A 19,140-nucleotide genomic window follows, 5' to 3' on the forward strand; every position below is an offset into this window, starting at 1 on the left:
AAATTCTCTTCATTATTTGTAATACTCAGAAGATGGAAAATAGAACACTATTGGTATACACTGTTTTATTTGATGAATTTAGTGAGGCTTAAAATGAGTGTCATCTCCCTGCTGATCACTTGCCTTTATTACCATCATTGTTTAGAGGTAACTTTATTCTATATTGTTATAAAAGCACAAAAAAGAAGTAGAACAATATTTAGTGATCCTGAATGCCACATGATTTGGAGATATTTGCAGTACCAAAATCCTCTTTTGCTCAGCAATGACGCTTTACGCTTGCATTGTTTCCTCAGTCCAAAGAAACAAATTCTTTAAAACCATCACCAAAGCCACATAAAAGACCTTAGGAGGGAAGTAAGTGGAGGATTATTATTCCCATATTAAAGATGTGAACATGAGGTGTGTTTAAGGGACTTGTATGTATTTATACTTAACCAGTGAGGCCAGGAATGCAAGCCAGCTGGTGGCTGCTGGGACCCTTCCTCTGCACTCCAGCCAAACCAGGCAAGGCTCATTACAGCTACCACACTTGAATTGCCCTGTTTCATCCCAGCCTTACTGGGCTTTTCCCAAATGCTGACAGATCCAAACCAGTCTGGCTGCTGCAGCTTTGGTCTCCCTTGGTGTGGTTCAGTGGTGAGCTGACAGGAAAAATGACATTTTCAGTAGCACAGTCAGCCATGAGCAAAACAAGAGTCAGCCACATCCATCTTGTAAGGTGAGCATGTTTGGAAGAAGTAGCAAGGAACAGTCAGGGAAAAAGCATATATACCTGAACAGGCTGAAGGGGCTGAAGCAAGAACTGTTTTACAGACGCCTAGCTGCGGTTTAACCAGCAGATGCAGTGTGAAATACCTTCTTGAAGCTGTGCCCAGCTACACTTGGCCTGCAGTCAGTGCAGAGGTTAAATCTCTGGGGGAAAGGAGGGAAGTGCCTCAGTGCTGGTAGTGATGGCACCTACCAGCTGAAGGAACGTCGTCATTTGTGTGGAGCAGAATGTACTTAAGTAATGATTCAGTCCCAAAAGATGTCAAAATAAGTAAAGGATTATAATTATTAGTGGCATACCATCATCTCAGGGTGAAGTACAGAGACTGGTCCAACAGTTCATTGCAACCTTCTGTAGTTTCAGCTAAAACACAAACAGTCCCTTACCCAAATAAGAGCAGTTTGAGACTTGCAGGATACTGTCTTCATCCTGCCATGAAGCCAAGAGAAGAAGCTGGGTATTTCTATTGCACAAGCTGCAACGTGCCTCATGTGGTGGACATTGATGAGAAATGGCTGATGTCTCTGTGTGTCACTGTCCCTTCTAGCACTGCCTGAAGCATTTCAGCAGTGGCTGAAATGACTGGTGGGACTACCCATCTCCATCCCGGCATCTCCCGCCTCATCCCTGCCTGGCTGGGAAGTTTTCTACTTCCGAGGCTACAACATGGAGCTAAAAGTAGAAAGTCTTTGAGAGTTAGAGAAGTGAAAAATACCACTTTTGCAGTCATCTAAATAAACAGATCCTTGTGAGGGTGACTCCTGTGCATGGTTGGTAATTGGTGTCGTGGTTTAAATAAAGTCAGCCATAAATCACGCAGTCGCTCTCTCACTCCCCCCCTTCTTGCCCTCCCCGTACTCCCAGAGGGACAGAGAGGAGAATCGGAAACAATGCAACTCCCATGGGTTGAGATAAGAACAGTTTAGTAACTAAGGTATAACACAAATCACTACTGCTACCACCAATGATGATAATGATAAAGGAAATAACAAGGGAGGAGAATACAACACCTCAACACCAGTCGACCGATAACTCGCCCCACCCAACCCGACCAAGCACCGACCGATACCTAGTCCAACCCTGCAGTGAACTAGCCCTTCCAGGGTAACTCTCCATTACATCCTGGGCATGGCACAGAATTGTCCTTGTACTTAAGAGATACGTGCCTTCCAGAATGCAGATCCTGGAGCTGAACAGTCCTTAAGTGAAGGATAGGAGGGAAAGATTGATCAAGAGTTTAGGTCAAAAACTGTGAGGGAGTTTAATTTTCAAGTCTAAGCTGAAGATCCAGATACTTTCTCCCTAACTGAGCTTGTGATTTTGCTTTGTTTCCACTTTCCTTTCCTCAGCACTGTATGCAAGTGGATGCACAAGGATCTGGGTTGGGCAGTGTCTGATTTTTTTTCATTTCTCTTTTTTGTCTCCTCAGAGATGGTGAAATGTCTTCCGAATGCCAAACCAGTTCCCAAGGCTCAGCTAGTGTGTAGTAAGACAGGAGGCATAGAAAGCTGCTTCCTGTCATGCCCATCCAATACTCTTTTTGTTCCAGGTTTGTACAAAACGTTTGTGCTCCTAAGTCTAGAATGTGACTTGATGATTTTCCTCTGCCAATGTCTTTGCAGTTCTTACGTTCAGTTTTTGTTCTGGACAATTGTAAATGAGCAAAAACATCATTATAGCTTGAACTGGGCCAGGTAAGTACATCACTAAATAGAAGAGCTGATTACCACTTAGAGTTTTGGCCCTTCATTATTTAATTTGAGGTGTCATTTGGAGGGGTGAGAAATTTCTAACAAAAACCTGAGACATGTCTACCTTAGCCAGGAAGGTGCAAAAGAAGAATTTTAACGTATTGAACTGCTGTGTCAAAAGCGAGGGAGAAAAAAAAATGACAGTTGATTTCAGTGGATTCCTGCTGATTTTCAGTACCAGGTTTCTCAGCTTTGAGTCAAGTCCCCTGTGCCCATCTGTTTAAAATGAGCTTTGCATCATGGCCTGAAATACCCTATAATGGTGTGACTGAGCAGGAGCAGAAATGCGTCCCAAAGCAGAGAGTCCCGTGGGAGGAACTCATCTTGGTGAGCACACTCTGAGGCAGGGGCAGGAAAGGACCAGTAGGACACACTGGGAAATTTAATGCTGTGGCTGCCACAGTACATGATCAGGCTCCCAGAGCAGCCAGGGTGACATAAAACTTCTATCAGCTCAGCCAGGGGCACCGTGGAGCAAAGGATGACCTAGCAACACCTTTAAAACAGTCTTACTGTCTCATACAAAATGGATGCAACTAAATCTGTCTCAGGAGGCTATATTATATTATGGCAAAAAGAATCTCTCAGTATTATCTGCTGTGGTTGCTGAGTTTTAATACATTTTCCTGGTAGCAGTTTAGCAGAGTGTTATTTATAGAAACTCATGCATTTCGTCTTCTCCCCGCTTTGTATTATTTGCTCCAGGTAATTTTCATCTACAGTTTTGCAGGGCAGGTGGGGAAGGGGATTGGTTTTTTGGATACTGCTGTTTCATACATGTTCTGGTTCAGACAAAGGATTATTTTCCACAAGAATATCTCTACTTTTAGTACTAATAGTCTAAGGACTATTAGTCCTGGCATTATGTGAAGTAGAGCTGTTCACACTTTATTTTCAGTTTAGCAGGGATTAGTGGAACCATGCATTTATCTAATTTGTATGCACCGATACACAGTTTTATCTGTGCAATATGTAAACCCTGTTATGGTTCTAAGTACATTAGTTCTTGTTTCTGCCAATAAGTTCTGTCAGAGTCGGGAGCTAGAATTATTATGAAAGTACATGGTTTATTTTTTAAATTAAAGAGATGATCAAAGCGCAAGGACTGTGCCACGGACAAACAGAAACTATTTTCTACTTGGGCAGCATGGAATTATTTGCAGCTAACCGCCTGCCAAATTGTTTATAAAATATAACATTTCAGTGCAGGAAGAAACAGAACTTGCAGTCAACAGTGACGCATAGCCTCTGGCAAGCTATTTCAGCCATTTAAAATCCAAGTTCAGCACTTAAAACGCCTCCTTCTTTAGCAGTATTAATCAGTTTGTTGAAGATTAATGCTGGGGGGTGACGAGAGAGCAAATGCTTTGAGAGGCTGTTGCCACACGTGCTGACACTGTGTTCTGCCCTGCAGATTCGGAGAACAGCTACACGCTAAGCTGTGGTGTTCCTGTCCAGCAAGGCAAAGCTCAGCCGAAACGCAATGCAACCCTGCCCAGCTGCGCAGGTAGGTGCTCTCCTGCTCGCCTGGGCCTCGGTGTCTGGGAGGTAGGCCATGGAGGTCCTCCAGACCATTTGGGAGTTGCAAGTCCTACAGCACTCAAGTTACACAAGACGAGAATTAAGGTATCCTGTGTTCCGTCACATGCACACTTGCTTTTCTGCATCCTCTCCTTGAGGGGCGGAGAGTACACAGTTGCCTTCCGGTGTGGCATGTGTTGGTAGGTCAGTATAGCAGTGGTGGATGTTTGAGATGTATTCAGTAGTGACAGATATTTAGAATAATTTACTTTCCATAGTTCAGCAAGGCAATAGCAAGCATATCAAAATGGCATTTCTTCCCCGACTTGGAAGTGAGCCAGAGGGGCCCATCAGCACAAGAGCAGAAGGCTACTGTGGGGTCTAAGCCTTGCCTGCAAAGCCCTTCCTTAGGACCATAGATCCTCCTACTGGGGATTCCCAATAAAAAGGTTATGAGACTTTATGAGCACATACTGTTTCCTTTATCTTGTTCTCAGAAATGACTGGATTATGTTTGCAGAGACATTTCAAAATGTGTCTTAAAGCTGATACTCAGCATAAAATAAAGTTCAGCTCAAAATGGTTGAGGTCTGGCAAAATTAGAAGCACCTTGAACAGCACCCAGCAGTGGGAAGTGTCATCTCACTTTATGTATCATTATCTGCTGTACTTCTCTCCAGTTTGCCAGATCTCTAACCATGTATTTCTTATATATTTGAAATGCGTGAGGAGGTGCGATGCAGAGGAGTGCAGTAACAGGGCAGCAGATGTGTCTGCCTGTGGCAAAGCCCTCCCAAGAAAAGAGGGACCCACACTGCAGCACTTACCTGCAGCCACCCCTCCACCTGCTCCAGGTCCCATGTGCAGCCCACAGCAGCTGGCAGGTGATGGGCCAGGTCCAGCCTTTTCCACCATGGACTCTGCAAGGGAGTCAGCCAGCAGCCACACTTCCTAAGTGGTGCATGGCTATATAACAGCCTTTAAAGTCACAAGACATAACTGGCTTGGATTTAAAGCTGAAGAATAAAGCTTGCAAGCCATAGACCGCAGTCAAATAAAGATGTTTCCTTTGGATGGTTTTCAACTGCCAACAGTGTAGCTCCACTAAATTAATCTTATTCCTGGTTGGCATTAACAACAGCAGAACTATAGCCAAGTAACATGGGAAGTCACAGACAGATTCAGGAAAAAAAAAGGCAGGAATTATTCTTTTTCATAGTAGCAGACAAATTCGCACAAATTTCACAGAGATGTGCAGGCCTGCTGGAGGGGAAGCCTATGTGCAGTGCATGTGTGACACCAGCAAGCTCATTGATCTTCATGGCCTCAAGAATAAGTGCTTATGCGAAAAAAAATGAACTTATGGAGACAGATGTTCTTGTACAAAGTGTGTAACTCTTGGGCTGTGTCTTTTCTTTGTCACTAGAAGACTTCTGAGTCTGTTTTTAAAAATGAGTTCCAGATTTCATTTCATCTGCATCCCAAATGATAGCTTTTTTATTTTACGTCAACAGATTCATTAGCCCCTCCAATCAAGCAGAAAGCTCGTTTTAAAATTAAGGATGCAAAATGCCATTTACGGCCTCGCAGCAAAGAAAAAACGAAAGATTCTGGGAAGCAAGCTGGTTTAGGTATGTGGTTTCTTCTAACATGTAAGCAGCACTCTAATTTTCCGTTTGCTTGCTTGCTTGTTTGCCTATTTTGTTTTCATACTGCAGACAGGAAAAAAAAACATAACAATGTTTGTCATATTTGGATCTGAATTTAAGTTCAGGTCAAGGTTCACATACTAGCTGAACGTTGCCTTGGGTTTGGATCTGACAGTATTGAAATGTCATCAGGTGCTTTGAAAAATCTTTGTTCACTAGTACATGAGTTTGGAATTCAGCTGAGCCTTTTTCTAGCACTGGTAATAGAAGAAATATCCTGAGGCAAAAAGCTGTGACCTATGTGAAGTTGTGTGAAACAATGCCTGTTTGCTTTGGTTCAGTTTTCCCAAGTGTGGTTTATGAAAGAAAACAAAAGATGTTACTTGCTTTATTCTGGATTAGTATCTGTAGTATTGGTGCTATGCAGCCTTAGATCTTTTCTTATGTTGGAGTGAGTAGTTATAATGTTAGGAAAAAATTTTAAGAGATTCAGACATAATTACCAAAACTCTGAAATTAAAAAAAGTTTATGTGAGGATGAATCAAAGTAATCAAATGTTCTTGAAATTCAGTATGAGTGAGCATGTGGTTTTATTGTTTTCTAACATCATTTTTGCAGTCGGATAAAAAAGATACTTGAAAAGTTATGTGTATTGAACGATCTTCATGACATTTATTTCTTGTCCTCTATCCCCTTGATACTATGACAGGGACAGTTAAAGAGTGTTTGGGTGTTACTGCTGTGCTTTTCCACAGCTTAAAAGTATTTGGAGTTCACTTAAATTTAATATTAACTCAGAATTTTCCAGATTTTAATACACAGTGTTGGTGTAATTGCAACAGCTCATATTGCAACGTAACAGCATACAGCAAACTTCTACTGGTGATACATTCTCTGTTGTGACTCTGCCTTACCACCACTTTTGCTAGAGAGTAGGGAGTCATATATGAGCCCTGAATAGAGGAGAGTAAAAAATAGCTATCCTAAAAAATGCTAATGGTTTGAAGATTTTATGTTTTAAATTTAGACTTGTATTTTATCTTCACCCTGAAATCTAGACATCTATGACTCTAATTTTCCAAGTACCCACTTAAAACAAGTCTTAGTTGTCAAGATGCTTACCTTGTCTTTAGGGATTGTCTTCTTTTAATAAGATTTGATTTTCAGACTCATTTTTAAAGTCATGCAGTCACCATGGGAACGTATTTTGTGGATTCATTTGCTTGTCCTTTGCTTTGCTTTGTTTTTATTATGTCATCTAAACTTTTGAGTCTAACAGAAAGATTACATAATACAACCACACGCTTGAAATGAAATCCTCCGCGTGGCCTGCCTGCTAGAAATTTCTTCCTGACCTGGAAGGTCCATTGCCTATCAGAAAAAGGATGTTTTTCACTAAGATTTCTTTATATAGGGAAAGAATGCTCATGTGATTATGCCCCAGCGGACTGTGGCGTTTTCCACATAATTGGCGACAGCGTTCAGTTCCTCTGGTTTCTGATAAGATGAAACAGCCGCAAGTTGTGCCAGGGGAGGTTTAGATTGGATATTAAGAAAAAAGCCTTCATCAAAAGGGTTCTCAAGCACTGCAACAGGCTGCCCAGGAAAGTGGTGGAGTCCCCACCCCTGAGGGTATTTAAAAGATGTATAGATGTGGCACTTAGGGACATGGTTTAGTGATGGACTTGGCAGTATTAGGTTAATGGTTGGACTAAATGATCTTGAGGGTCTTTTCCAACCAAAATGATTCTATAACTTCCCCTCAGATAAAGCCTTCCAATATAGTTTCATAACCTCCCAATCAAATGATTTAAAACATTCGCTATCTGGCGATTGATGAAAGAGATGGAATACCAGCTGGTATTTTCTAGAGGCCTAGGCCTGCCACTCTCATTAATTTATGAAAATTGACTGTCTTGCTTTGTTTAACCATCAAATACATAGTACTGTTGATCTTAGAGAATTTCTGTAAAGAACTTTCTAACTCTTATGCAGAAAAGGGACAGGCAGTTGTAGGCATTAGAGGTACCACTGTGCAGCTGAGCACCACCACACTGTGTTTTCATGCCCTGCATTCACTAGCAAACCCAAAATTGCACAGAGAAGGAGGTGTCTCACAATGTGCATGAAATGCTGTGAAGCTTGTCACTGCACTCATGATAACCCAGCTGAGATATCACTTATTAGCCTGTCACTTACTACTTTGCTACTTGATTTCTTTTCTGTGTTGCTTCTCTTATGCAAAGGAGGTCAATTCCCTTGTACAGACAACTGCCAGGTGACCTTTGTGAATCTCAAGTGTGATTCCTCCAAGAAAAAACGTCGAGGCCGTAAGTCCCCATCAAAAGAGGTATCCCACATCACCGCAGAGTTTGAAGTGGAGATGAAGTCGGAAGAAGTTTCAGGTTTGTGAAAGATCTGTCTGTGGAGAGAAATCAGAATTCAGTTCCTTTGTGTGTCGTTAGAATCTCTTTGATGCTATTTCATCAATCTACCATGCAAACTTTTTAGCATAAGCCTCATTCAGCAGCCTTTCCAAACTCAAATTTTCACAGATTTAATTGAAAGGAATCAGGTATGAAATTAAGATGAAGGAACAAAGATTGAACCTGCAGCAAAATTCCTTCAAAGCCTTAAGTCATGTACTTTAATTTAGTCTGATTTCCTTAAACAGAAGTGCTAATTGCTGCACAGAGAATGTAAGGACTAGGTAGAAGTTCTGCAACAACGATAAAAATAGGCTTCAAAATGTATGTTGCTGAAACTTCAGTCTGAGAATCAAACATTTTTATCACACATTTGGAAAACTCGTGTTTTTATAACAAACTGCAGAAAGAAAAAGAAATAGCTTCAAGTTATTCATGGGCTGTAATATTATGCTATAAACTCCAGCCAAAGAAAATGTGGGCTGAATTCTATAAACACATCAGTCCTCAAAGGCAGGTTTGTTAACCCTGAGGGGTACCTCACTAGCCAAGTGATTCAAAGAGTAATCATGCCAGAAAGTATCTTTCTTTGTTAGAGAAATGTGAAAGATTCCTGAGCAAATTCAGAAACAGTAGTGGGCAAACTGAACGCATTATCTGGAAGTACAACACAGAGAGATGGATGCTTGCTGCAGCCCTTTTCCTGTGCATGCACTCAGTGTACCCAGATTTTTTAATGCTAACGATAAGATGCCAGCACTCAGTGTGCACTTATAAGGCCATGAAACTCAGTGTGATGGACCTCAGCTACTGTCTTGTCCCTTTAAAAGGCCTGATTTTGAATACAGTCAGCTGCTTCTACAATTGATACGGAGAAGACAGTGAAACAAATAGAGGTGTCATAGTGTGATGCAGGCTCAGCTTTTTGTTAAGCACCTTATTTTAAACATGAATCTCAATTGCTTCTAGTTTTGTTATCATTTCCCATCTAGACACCTGTAACATTGACTGTGTTCGGAAAAGGATGGAGCAGAAGCTGCAAACTGCAATCAAAACATTGAGGAAATCTATTAATAAACAGCAATTTTACATTCAGTTTTCTGGGACAGAATATGAAGTGGCTCAGAAGCCAGCTAAAGCTACTGAAGGGCATGAAGCTTGCAGTACAGGGCAAGTGCTGCAGGATGGAAAATGTGGTAAGTCCCAATAACCTATTCAGCATTTCCCCCAAAATAAGCAATCCAAAATGAGCTTGTTCCTAGTGAGCCAGGCAGGAAATCTGTGAGATAACAGATGATTTAGATCAGTATCACTCAACATACAGGCATGAACCACTGGCAGTTAATAAGACTTTGAAGGGAGTTCATGAAATGATTGTAGGAAAAGAAAAGAAACATGTCTGTGGCTACATTCCCATGCTGTCAGCTGGTATGTATCAAGGCTTACCACAAGGCAATGTTGGCAATTAGTTCCCAGTTGTTCCCAGCATCTTATGAAAACATAATTACAATTCTATAGAACAATAATATGGTCTTTACCCAGATGCCATGGTCACCTCTCTCACACTCCTCACCACCAAGTAATCTGTGACCCATGGATATATTTGTATTTAACACTCAAGAGGTCCAATTAAAAAAAAAGAATCTGTTTTAACTTTATGTAAAATACCTAATTTCTTTACGTTTTTCCCAGATTATCAGGCTCTAGTGCTTTACTAGAGGTAAAGGTGCTAGTGCAAAGGCAACCAGGGGCAAGGTGCTAGTGCAAACCTATTAATGGCGCTCTCAGTATGGCTAGCTACCTTATCACTCAGAATCATCTTTTCAAAATCAGCGTATCTATTTTCCCAGCTGCTTTTAAACTCCAAGTTATTTACAAGCACACAGAAACAGTTGAGTGCAGATCTGATAGGTGCCTTTAATGAGTTGGTTCAGAGGCTGTTTTCATTACAGAGGAACAGTGATTCAGAAGCTATTGAAAGAGTTGCTATTAGTGTCTAGATACCTGTACATTTTAACTACCTGTATCCAGCAGAGAAAAATGTTTAATCGAGTTATGTGCCCTGTTTCAGCAAGAAAAGCATGTGTATTCATATCTGTATTTAAAACACTTTCCAGATGGGGTATTTGAGTGTCAAGAGACATAAAATATTACATGGGATACATTGCCATCAGAGAAATCTCTAGACTGGACCTCAGGAGACAGACTTCTTGTAGTCATCTGCCATAAAAACAACATGTAAATTCACATCACTTCCCATGTGTTATGCACCGCTCTTTTAATTAAACTGCAAGGTTTTTAGACCGCATCAGCTTTATTAACAACATATTTCTGATGAACACTTCAATGCAGTACAATGCCATTTAATAGCTTAAACAATAGAAGGACCAAGCCCTGATGTAAACTGACCTAGATCACAGTGGAGATGGGCCTGTTTACATTAAGTGAGGATCCTGGACTAACATATGCACAACATATGCCACTGTAATACTGAGGCCAAAGAGATCCATCTTCTCTAAATGTTTGATATAAAGGCAAATAATGTGATCAAAATGGAAGTCCTTATGTAGATTCCCCTTTTCTTTTCTCAGTTACCTGCAGCACGGGCACCTTTTATAGCGGAGAACATAATCAGTGCGTTCCTTGCTCACCAGGAACATACCAAGACACAGAAGGTCAACTTACCTGTGAGCCCTGCCCAAGTAATGATGGACAGGGCATAGCGGGCGCCCGGAATGTGTCAGAATGTGGAGGCAAGTTTCATCTGATTATAAAAGGGTTAGGTGTTGCCACACACCATGTGAGGCATGGAGGCTAAAAGAGGGGAGAGCCTTCCACACTTCTGTCTTGTAAAGGTAACAGAAGAAATCTCTGTGCACTTACAAGCGACACGCCAAATGTTTTGGCTTGTTCAATCCACTGACATTGCTGACAAGAAGATGGGACCTGCTACAGCAATGTGAATTATGGTATGGAAATGAGCAAGCCAAGCAAAGCACTTTGCTTCAAGTCAGGTATGGAATCTGGCCATACCTCGACTTGTAAGGACTCGTCAGGTATATACTGTGAGCCAAAGGGATGGATTACTTTGGACTGGTATTGGTGAGTCTAATGAACCTGTTGATTTAATGTTTTGCATGAGATGCAATTTACCTGGTCTAATCAGCAGCAATCATAATTTTGAGATATTTATGCTGCAGGGATCTATAACCTGGACTCAGAGCTAATGACTGCAAGTTTCAGTGCTGCTTGAATTCACTGTAGCTTTTGGCAAGTGATGTAGTATCTCTGACTCTATTTCATGATGCATAAATGAGATTATAATGATGATAATACCTGGTTTCAGAAGTGAGCTGTGCTTCTGTTATAACTTGATCAAGATAAGGTTTTAAGACACAACTGTTAATTATTTTATTTCATTACAAATGAGCAAAATGTAATTTATAGCAGATAATTTGACTTTGAAAGAAATCTGTCCTATCTGCCATGCAAGATCTAACTTTAAAATTCATCCATGTAGTTTACATTAATGCTTTCTTCAAGGATATCTACAGTGAACATACAATGAATGTCACTTGAGAAACTGCCACTTTTTCCCCATCCACTGCATAAAAAATAGTCTCCACTCCAAACATACGGTAGCTTTAGCTGATTTGCTGTATGAAGGAACTATTACAGGAAAGTTGTTGAAATGCCAGTGCATCTTTGTTATGTTGATTTGTATTTATCCAAAATCCAACAAGAATAGGTTACCAAAATCAAATCTGAGTTTCTAAAAGTTGACTATAGTATACTGACCAAAGTGGCATGTCAACTGCAGGAAAAAGACTGGTTTGTTTCAAGGCTTGCATTTGAATTACTGTTCTGCACAACAACAAAAAGAAACCCATCTGATTATTTTTGCAGAGTGGATCTGTCTCAAAATGTTTGCTGTCAGATCACAACAGTCTGGTTTTCTGCTCAACTCTCTGCTTTTCTCTTTCTCTGAAAGTGGCAAGGGAAGAAGTCCAATATGCTTTGGACTTCATAAACCTCCCTGTCAAAAAGATTTTATCAAAATTAGTATGTCTCCATAAAATGCGTCAGCATACGTGATGAAACAGTGTATTTTGGTGAACACAGATATTGTTAGAAATGTACTCACCACATGTAAGCAATAGTGTTTTTGCATCATATCTTCTGGAGCAGTAATGCCTGTGTGGTAACAAATAAGGTATGACTGAAATCCTCACCCCTACAGGTGAGGCACATACAAGAAGTATGGAAAAAGTTTTTAAGTGCCTGTTGTGTAGAACTGTGTGTTGGAGCTGCAAGCGAATAACATGCTGTGGTAGTTAATATACATGCCATCCACGTAGGTCCAAGGCCAGACACAATATGAAACCTAGCCATTTGGGGCATTTCTCAGAGAAATCCCCTCAGATCTATTTTTTTGGCAATTTCAATACAGAAAGCAAGAAGGGAGCAAGTTAGCTCACTCTGATGTACAGGTAAAGACTGAGACATATTCATGTTGAAAGCATCAGGTATTTAGCAGTTCTAAAACCCAACTGTACCTCTTCTTTAAAAGGATGTCTGTAAGCCACACCTCATAGATGCTTTATGTTCACACTAAAATCGAGATCCAAATCCACACTTCATTAGCTGCCTTCATGTTAAAAGCCCAGTGACAAACTGGACCAAACCAGGTGGATCAGTCTTGCTACAAAAACAATAGCAGAACTGTCTTCAAATCAGTATCACAGTATTTCTCAGAGGTCTGTGTCACAACAGCCAGCTTGTACAGTCATATTCCAGCCAGCTGGGATGGAAGTGCAGCTAAATCCCAGAGGCGTCCATAGCAGTTTGACCTTTTTGTGGGAACAGAACTTGAACTTTGCTTTTGTTCAAGAGTTCTAGTTCATCTAAAGTGGCAAGTTACCCCAGTTACTAGATGCCCCAGCATTTATCTCCCAGCAAGTATCAGGGTTCTTAAGAGAACCCAACCCCAACTACAGCTCTCAGAACTTTCAGGTTTTCAAGCCAGTTGTTTCCACCTGCTGTTCAGTTCTCAGGGAAGCTAAATTACAGATTTGGGATTAGGCAACCTTGGGGAACACCAAACATCTCAAAGTGCTGGACTCCCAGATAGGCATTAATGCCATAATCTTAAAAAACTTGACATCCTGATTCTCAGGTAGGCTGTTAAGGAGTAAAGTACTTAAGCTAGCAAGAACCAAACCAAACAAATGACTATCAGAAACTGCTTGGAGAGCAAATTTGGAAACCAGGTCGTATCTGTCAGTAGACTCATTCATAAAGTGTTTTGCTTTACACAGCCCAGAGCTTCTGACAAGCACTGGTTTTCACAGCTACCTGGAAAGCTGCTGATGTCAGCTGTTCTCATAGGCAGACTGCTGGACTGGTCCCATCCAGTCTGGTAAATCCCATGATCTACTGCTTCTATAGCTATAAAATGGAGATTAAAAAAAAAAAAAAAAAAAAAACCAACAATTACTTGCTTCATAGATATGGTGCAAAATTTAATTTTTTCCTACAAAGTGCTTTGAAATTCTCAGATGAGAGACTTGGTGAAAGCACAAAGTTCTAATGTCTTTATAAAGCCCTTGCTAAAAAGCCAAAAAAAAGGCAAACAGAAACATAGGTAGCAAAGAGCTACCAGTGGTATTTACTGGTGCTGGTTTTACGAAGCAGCTACAGGAAGAATACAAAACCAGCAGGTAAGATTAGAATCTGATCTGCAGGTGTCTTGCTCTCATGTGTTTAAGTTAAAGGAAGCTTTGCTAACTACTGGTGGGTTTTATGCTTTGTCCAGAAAAGTTGGCTCACTGATACAGATGATCATTTTCAATTTCTAGGGCAGTGTTCTCCTGGGCACTATTCCTCAGATGGTTTTAAACCTTGTAGAGTCTGTCCTCTTGGTACATACCAGCCTGAACCAGGAAGGACCCTCTGCTTTCCGTGTGGCGGTGGGCTTGTGACCAAGTATGAAGGTGCTGTTTCCTTTCAAGACTGTGAAACCAAAGGTGAATTTGAAATCTTTCCACAATTCATATTCCTGCTGCTTGCCCTTTTGTTTGTAATCTTCAATACCAAGGGGCTTTGAAAGGTCCCAAACCAAACATAGTCACTGCATGTGAAAACACAGTGTGTAAGTAAAATAAATGGTTGGGAAATCTGTCAACTATGAATGATTTCCTGAGGTTGCACAGACTGAACTGGCTTTATGGCTTTCTTTGGAATTATCATGGGCAGGTACAGGGTCAGCATGGCAACTGGTGAGTGAATCAGCCCCACTGCATGGCAAGAAATAAGACAAACTTGCATTAGATAATGCTTTAGCTTTCACATCCTGTGTATTTTTATTTATCAAATGAGAAAAACTAAACACTACAGAAGTTACATGAAGTTAAGGACTGATTATTAATGGGCTAGAAACTGTAAGCGCGCAACACGTTGTGTGTTCCATAATGTCAACTTCCAATGCAAAGGCTGAAGAAGGAATCTGCTCAAATGCATGTTGGTGTAGTTACTGGAATGACATGGTGGCTCTGGCAAACAGACACTGATAGAAACATCTCTCCTGCTAGTGTGAAAGGCATTTTTATTGCTTAGGCAGGTACGTATCAGCTTCCATTTATTACAAACTTACTGGAAACCACTGTATTAAATACAGTGAGAGACAAATGTAGCATGTGTTACTAGTTTCTAAGGGTTTAGCTCTAGTCTTTGGAACATAATTCTAGTTAGAAGGTCCTTTGTAATGCGAAACACAGGGAGCTGTTGTCTTCTTTTGCCTTTTCTGGCCTAATAAGTATATTGCAGATCTGGGACTGTGAGGTATATCCAGGGTAGAAGAAAGTTTTCTGTGCATTGAAGATCGCTACTTTCTGAAAATAATGCATCTCATACCTTACAGTTCATTGTTCTCCTGGGCACTACTACAACTCCACAACACACAGATGTATCCGATGCCCTATGGGAACATACCAGCCTGAGTTTGGTCAAAACTACTGCATCACCTGCCCTGGGAACACAAGTACAGATTTTGATGGTTCCACTAATGTTACGCATTGCAAAAGTAAGTTACTTTTATATAAGTTGTGAGATGAAGCATATCTTCAGATCTGAACTGCAGCTTGAAGGTTCCAGCTGTCAGGCTGGACTTCAATTCTCTAATTCCTAGTTAGCATTCACCTACTGTCAGAAGGAATAGTAAAAATTGGGAAAACAATGAGAAGAAAGCCTGGAAAAGTACCACCTGATGCATATGACTGATTGAGCTTTAATGTAATTTGGCACAGTGCCAGCAACAAGTTAAAGGTAGAGAACTTTTGGGTTCCCAGATCTTGTAAGTGATCTTGCAGTGATGCATATTCCTCCATGTCTCTGCAGAGCACAGTATCTTCTATCAAGCAACTGCCATTTTATAATAATTATAAAATACGGGGAGAGATGGTCATGCATACTGCAACTGCCAGCTAATCGCTTATGACAGTGAAATCCTCTCGCAGGCATTTCTGCAGTACTCAGCCTCCTATCTTCAATTACCATTTTAAACATCCCCAAAGATTCCAGTGCAATTTTGTTTGATCTTTGTGAATGATTCTTTTAGGCAAGCAATTTTTTTCATCTCTACCATGCTAATTTAAGAGAAGGTGTCTATAATAATTAGGTAGCATCATTTAAACAAACTATTCATGTGCAAGTCTGTCATAAGTTTTTATTCTGATTATGTCCCACATGTCTTTGAAGCCCTTCATCATTTCTAATGTAATTTGAATATATTAGATATTTGTAAGGGATTTGAAGAGTTTGATGATTTTCCTATAAAATATAACCACCCTTGTCACTTTGCTGTCTTAGATATTCCCTGTTTGCAAGTCAGTTTCTGATCTTGTATCATCTCTGAGGTTTGGATTAAGCAAAATATTTGAACATGTATCTAGTTTTATAACTAGGCCTGGAGAGATCAAGGTTAAGTAACTTACCAAATCAGGTTTCTGTGGCAAATTCAATAGGAGATTTGAAAACTCAGAAAGTGAAACTGACCCAGCAGTGGAGATTCTTTATTAACTTGTTTAATCTAAAATAAAGCCAGGCAAATCTTTAATTAAGATCAGGTTGGCTATTAAGATCATCACACTCATTCAGCTATATCAGCTTAAAAAACAAGTGAAGTTAAACCAGAATACCTTCTGCATTTCAGGATGGTCTCAGTGGCAACCACTCTGTGAGCAACTCCACAGTGGTATCATGTTCACTTACCTGTGTTCATTTCTTAATCAAGTGTTAAAGCAGCCTGGATGACGTGTTGAATCAGCCTATACACTGGAGATTAAGGTTTTGCAAATCAGTTGGAACAGCCCTGCAGATCACGTATTCCTTTAAAGGCTTTCCATGCTAAACAAAGAGGCAGTTGGAGAATGTATGCATTTCTAAAGCCACAAGGAATCGTTTAGACTAGCTCTTGACAGATCTAGAAGAACACCCCAAATTAGCTAATGGGCTAACACAAATGCTAATTCATGTTTCTCCACAGACCAGCACTGTGGAGGAGAACTTGGTGATTATACTGGCTACATTGAATCGCCCAACTATCCTGGAGACTACCCAGCTAATGTTGAATGCATTTGGAATATAAACCCACCCCCAAAGAGGAGAATACTCATCGTAGTACCTGAGATATTTCTCCCAATTGAAGATGAATGTGGTGACGTTTTAGTAATGAGAAAAAGTGGTAAGTTGCCAGACATGGGTCATAGAAATATTAACTGTGAACTGGCTGAGTGGAAAGTTCATACTGAAGGGAGAACTCTCTTCATTTATCCAGTGTTTTTAAAAGGATTGTTGAATGAACTTGGCACAGCAAGTTAAAACAGAACAGTATACCAATAACAATTAACAGACTTATATTAATTATTCAAGTGTCTTGGCTGAATCACAGAGCAGTTAATGGGCTTCTGTCTGGGCCAGTTATGACATGGGATAAATCACTGCCATTACTGAAGTCAACAAAGCTATGCTAAGTTATATTGGGAGAGCTATCTCCAGTCATCTGTACAAGCTGTACTCTAACATAGCCTTTGCAAGTATGTGTACACTGCAGTTACTGCTGAATCTGGGCAGTGACACAGGTTGGTACACCTGACACCCACAGGAAATCCAAAGTTTTCCCAATTTTATGAGGAGTGGGGAAGTTGTGAATGCTCCATCTCTGGCGGTGGTCAAGGCCAGGCTGGACAGAGCCTTGGGTGACATGGTTTAGTGTGAGGTGTCCCTGCCCATGGCAGGGGGGTTGGAACTAGATGATCTTAAGGCCCTTTCCAACCCTAACTATTCTATGATTCTATGATTCTATGTGTTGTGTCTTTAGGAAGTTAATTCAACAACTTCTGAATATAAGGCACCAATGAGATGCACTCCTTCTTCAGTCATGTTCAGGCATCCAGCTGCTGCTGATCTGTTGCTGAATCTCCAAGATTCTTCTGTCCCTTCTATCACAAGAAACTTCTGCTCTCAGTGTCAGCTGAGAAGCATAGTGTCAATTTGACATTTGTCACTTCTCAAGAAGGTTGCAAAAAAGTTATTTTATAAAGAACATTTATTTATTTAACCTTCTTTCTAGCTTCTCCTACTTCAATTACCACATATGAAACATGTCAGACTTATGAGAGACCTATTGCATTTACCTCAAGATCAAGGAAACTCTGGATTCAGTTCAAGTCAAATGAAGGAAACAGTGGCAAAGGATTTCAGGTCCCCTACGTGACTTACGATGGTGAGAAGGGCATTGTTTTCCACCATTGTGTTATATCTGAATTACAGAAAATCGTCTTGTAGAACATCTCATACACTGATTACAGGGAGAGAGAAAGAGGAAAAACTTGATGTAACTCATTCTTAGTCCAGAGAATCACATTAAAACTACTTCCAAAGACTTTGAAATAATACCTACTTTTATTTTTGTTACTTTTCCTAATACTTTAAGGATGGACAGCACATTACACAGAATGCTTTAAGCTTAATCCTTATGTCACTGAATTAAATAAGACTCTTTTTAATTGACATTTATCATATGCGTAATGAGAATAACATTTGCTGTGCATTTTGGGAAGCCCCTTCATCAATCCTATTGGTAACACAACCAGTTTTGAAAATTATAAATTAATAAAATCACAAATCCAACTGAGAAAGAAAAAAGACAATGATACAAAAAGAAATATCCTTTCAGTAACCACTCTCATAAATCCACATTTTAAAACACCCTGGTTTGTCACATAAATTACGTATTAAACTGTGTATTTTGGACTTTGGGATGATTTCTCTTTTAATGAAACAAAGACTTTTCTGTGGTACCTTTGGCAGCTGTTAGTTCTTCTCTTTTCCAAACACCAGTGAAATTTTGTGAATGGTGAGAAAACCTGGATTAAGTTGGTCATTCTGAAATCAAAATAAGAGCTGTTCTCAGGGCAGAAATCTGGATCTGTTTCTGGCTGTACTGCTGACTTCACATATAACCTCTGACAGTTATTTCATATCCCTTGTCCTGTTTCTTCATCTCTAGAACGTAGATAGTAAAACATTATCTGAAGGGAGTAGTGTTCTGGGGCTAAGTTAGTATTTATATGGATAATTCAAAATTAGTGTTCTAAAGCAGTACAAAATTTCAATGTGTTTAGATTAGACTACAGCAGCTTGAGAGACACTAAATAATTAACTGGATACTAAATTTTCCCACTCTGTCTTGAAGAGAAGTTCTAACTAATGTCTGGCTATTACACTTCCAAAGGATGTCACAAACAGTCACTCATCTGATCTTTATTTTTCAGAGGATTACCAACAACTAATAGAAGACATTGTTCGAGATGGACGATTATATGCATCAGAAAATCATCAAGAAATTCTAAAGGTGAGAAAGTTCTGCTTTATCCAAGGCTAAGCAAGAACTCCCTTTACTAAATATTTTCCCAAGATACTTCTCATTACCCTGACAGGGTCACAATATTTAAAGCTTTAA

At 40.1% G+C, this 19,140-nt stretch overlaps 1 protein-coding gene across 4 annotated transcripts in view; it reads left to right on the forward strand.

Moving 5' to 3' along the window:
* The window catches only part of SCUBE1 (signal peptide, CUB domain and EGF like domain containing 1), a 213,101-nt gene that overhangs the window by 186,316 nt on the left and 7,645 nt on the right, over window positions 1-19,140 (forward strand). For 2 of the 4 annotated variants that reach the window (XM_065673120.1, XM_065673139.1), the window contains 11 exons: window positions 2,202-2,321; window positions 3,938-4,030; window positions 5,559-5,675; window positions 7,941-8,099; window positions 9,113-9,316; window positions 10,712-10,873; window positions 13,979-14,146; window positions 15,040-15,201; window positions 16,663-16,860; window positions 17,749-17,901; window positions 18,953-19,032. In XM_065673120.1, the coding sequence (XP_065529192.1) occupies window positions 2,202-2,321; window positions 3,938-4,030; window positions 5,559-5,675; window positions 7,941-8,099; window positions 9,113-9,316; window positions 10,712-10,873; window positions 13,979-14,146; window positions 15,040-15,201; window positions 16,663-16,860; window positions 17,749-17,901; window positions 18,953-19,032 (1,616 nt within the window). The remainder of the gene's footprint in view (window positions 1-2,201; window positions 2,322-3,937; window positions 4,031-5,558; window positions 5,676-7,940; window positions 8,100-9,112; window positions 9,317-10,711; window positions 10,874-13,978; window positions 14,147-15,039; window positions 15,202-16,662; window positions 16,861-17,748; window positions 17,902-18,952; window positions 19,033-19,140) is intronic. The other 2 variants (XM_065673131.1, XM_065673148.1) reach the window with 1 other exon arrangement.

The sequence above is a fragment of the Lathamus discolor genome, chromosome 1 (genome assembly GCF_037157495.1).
Source record: "Lathamus discolor isolate bLatDis1 chromosome 1, bLatDis1.hap1, whole genome shotgun sequence".
Taxonomy (NCBI): domain Eukaryota; kingdom Metazoa; phylum Chordata; class Aves; order Psittaciformes; family Psittacidae; genus Lathamus; species Lathamus discolor.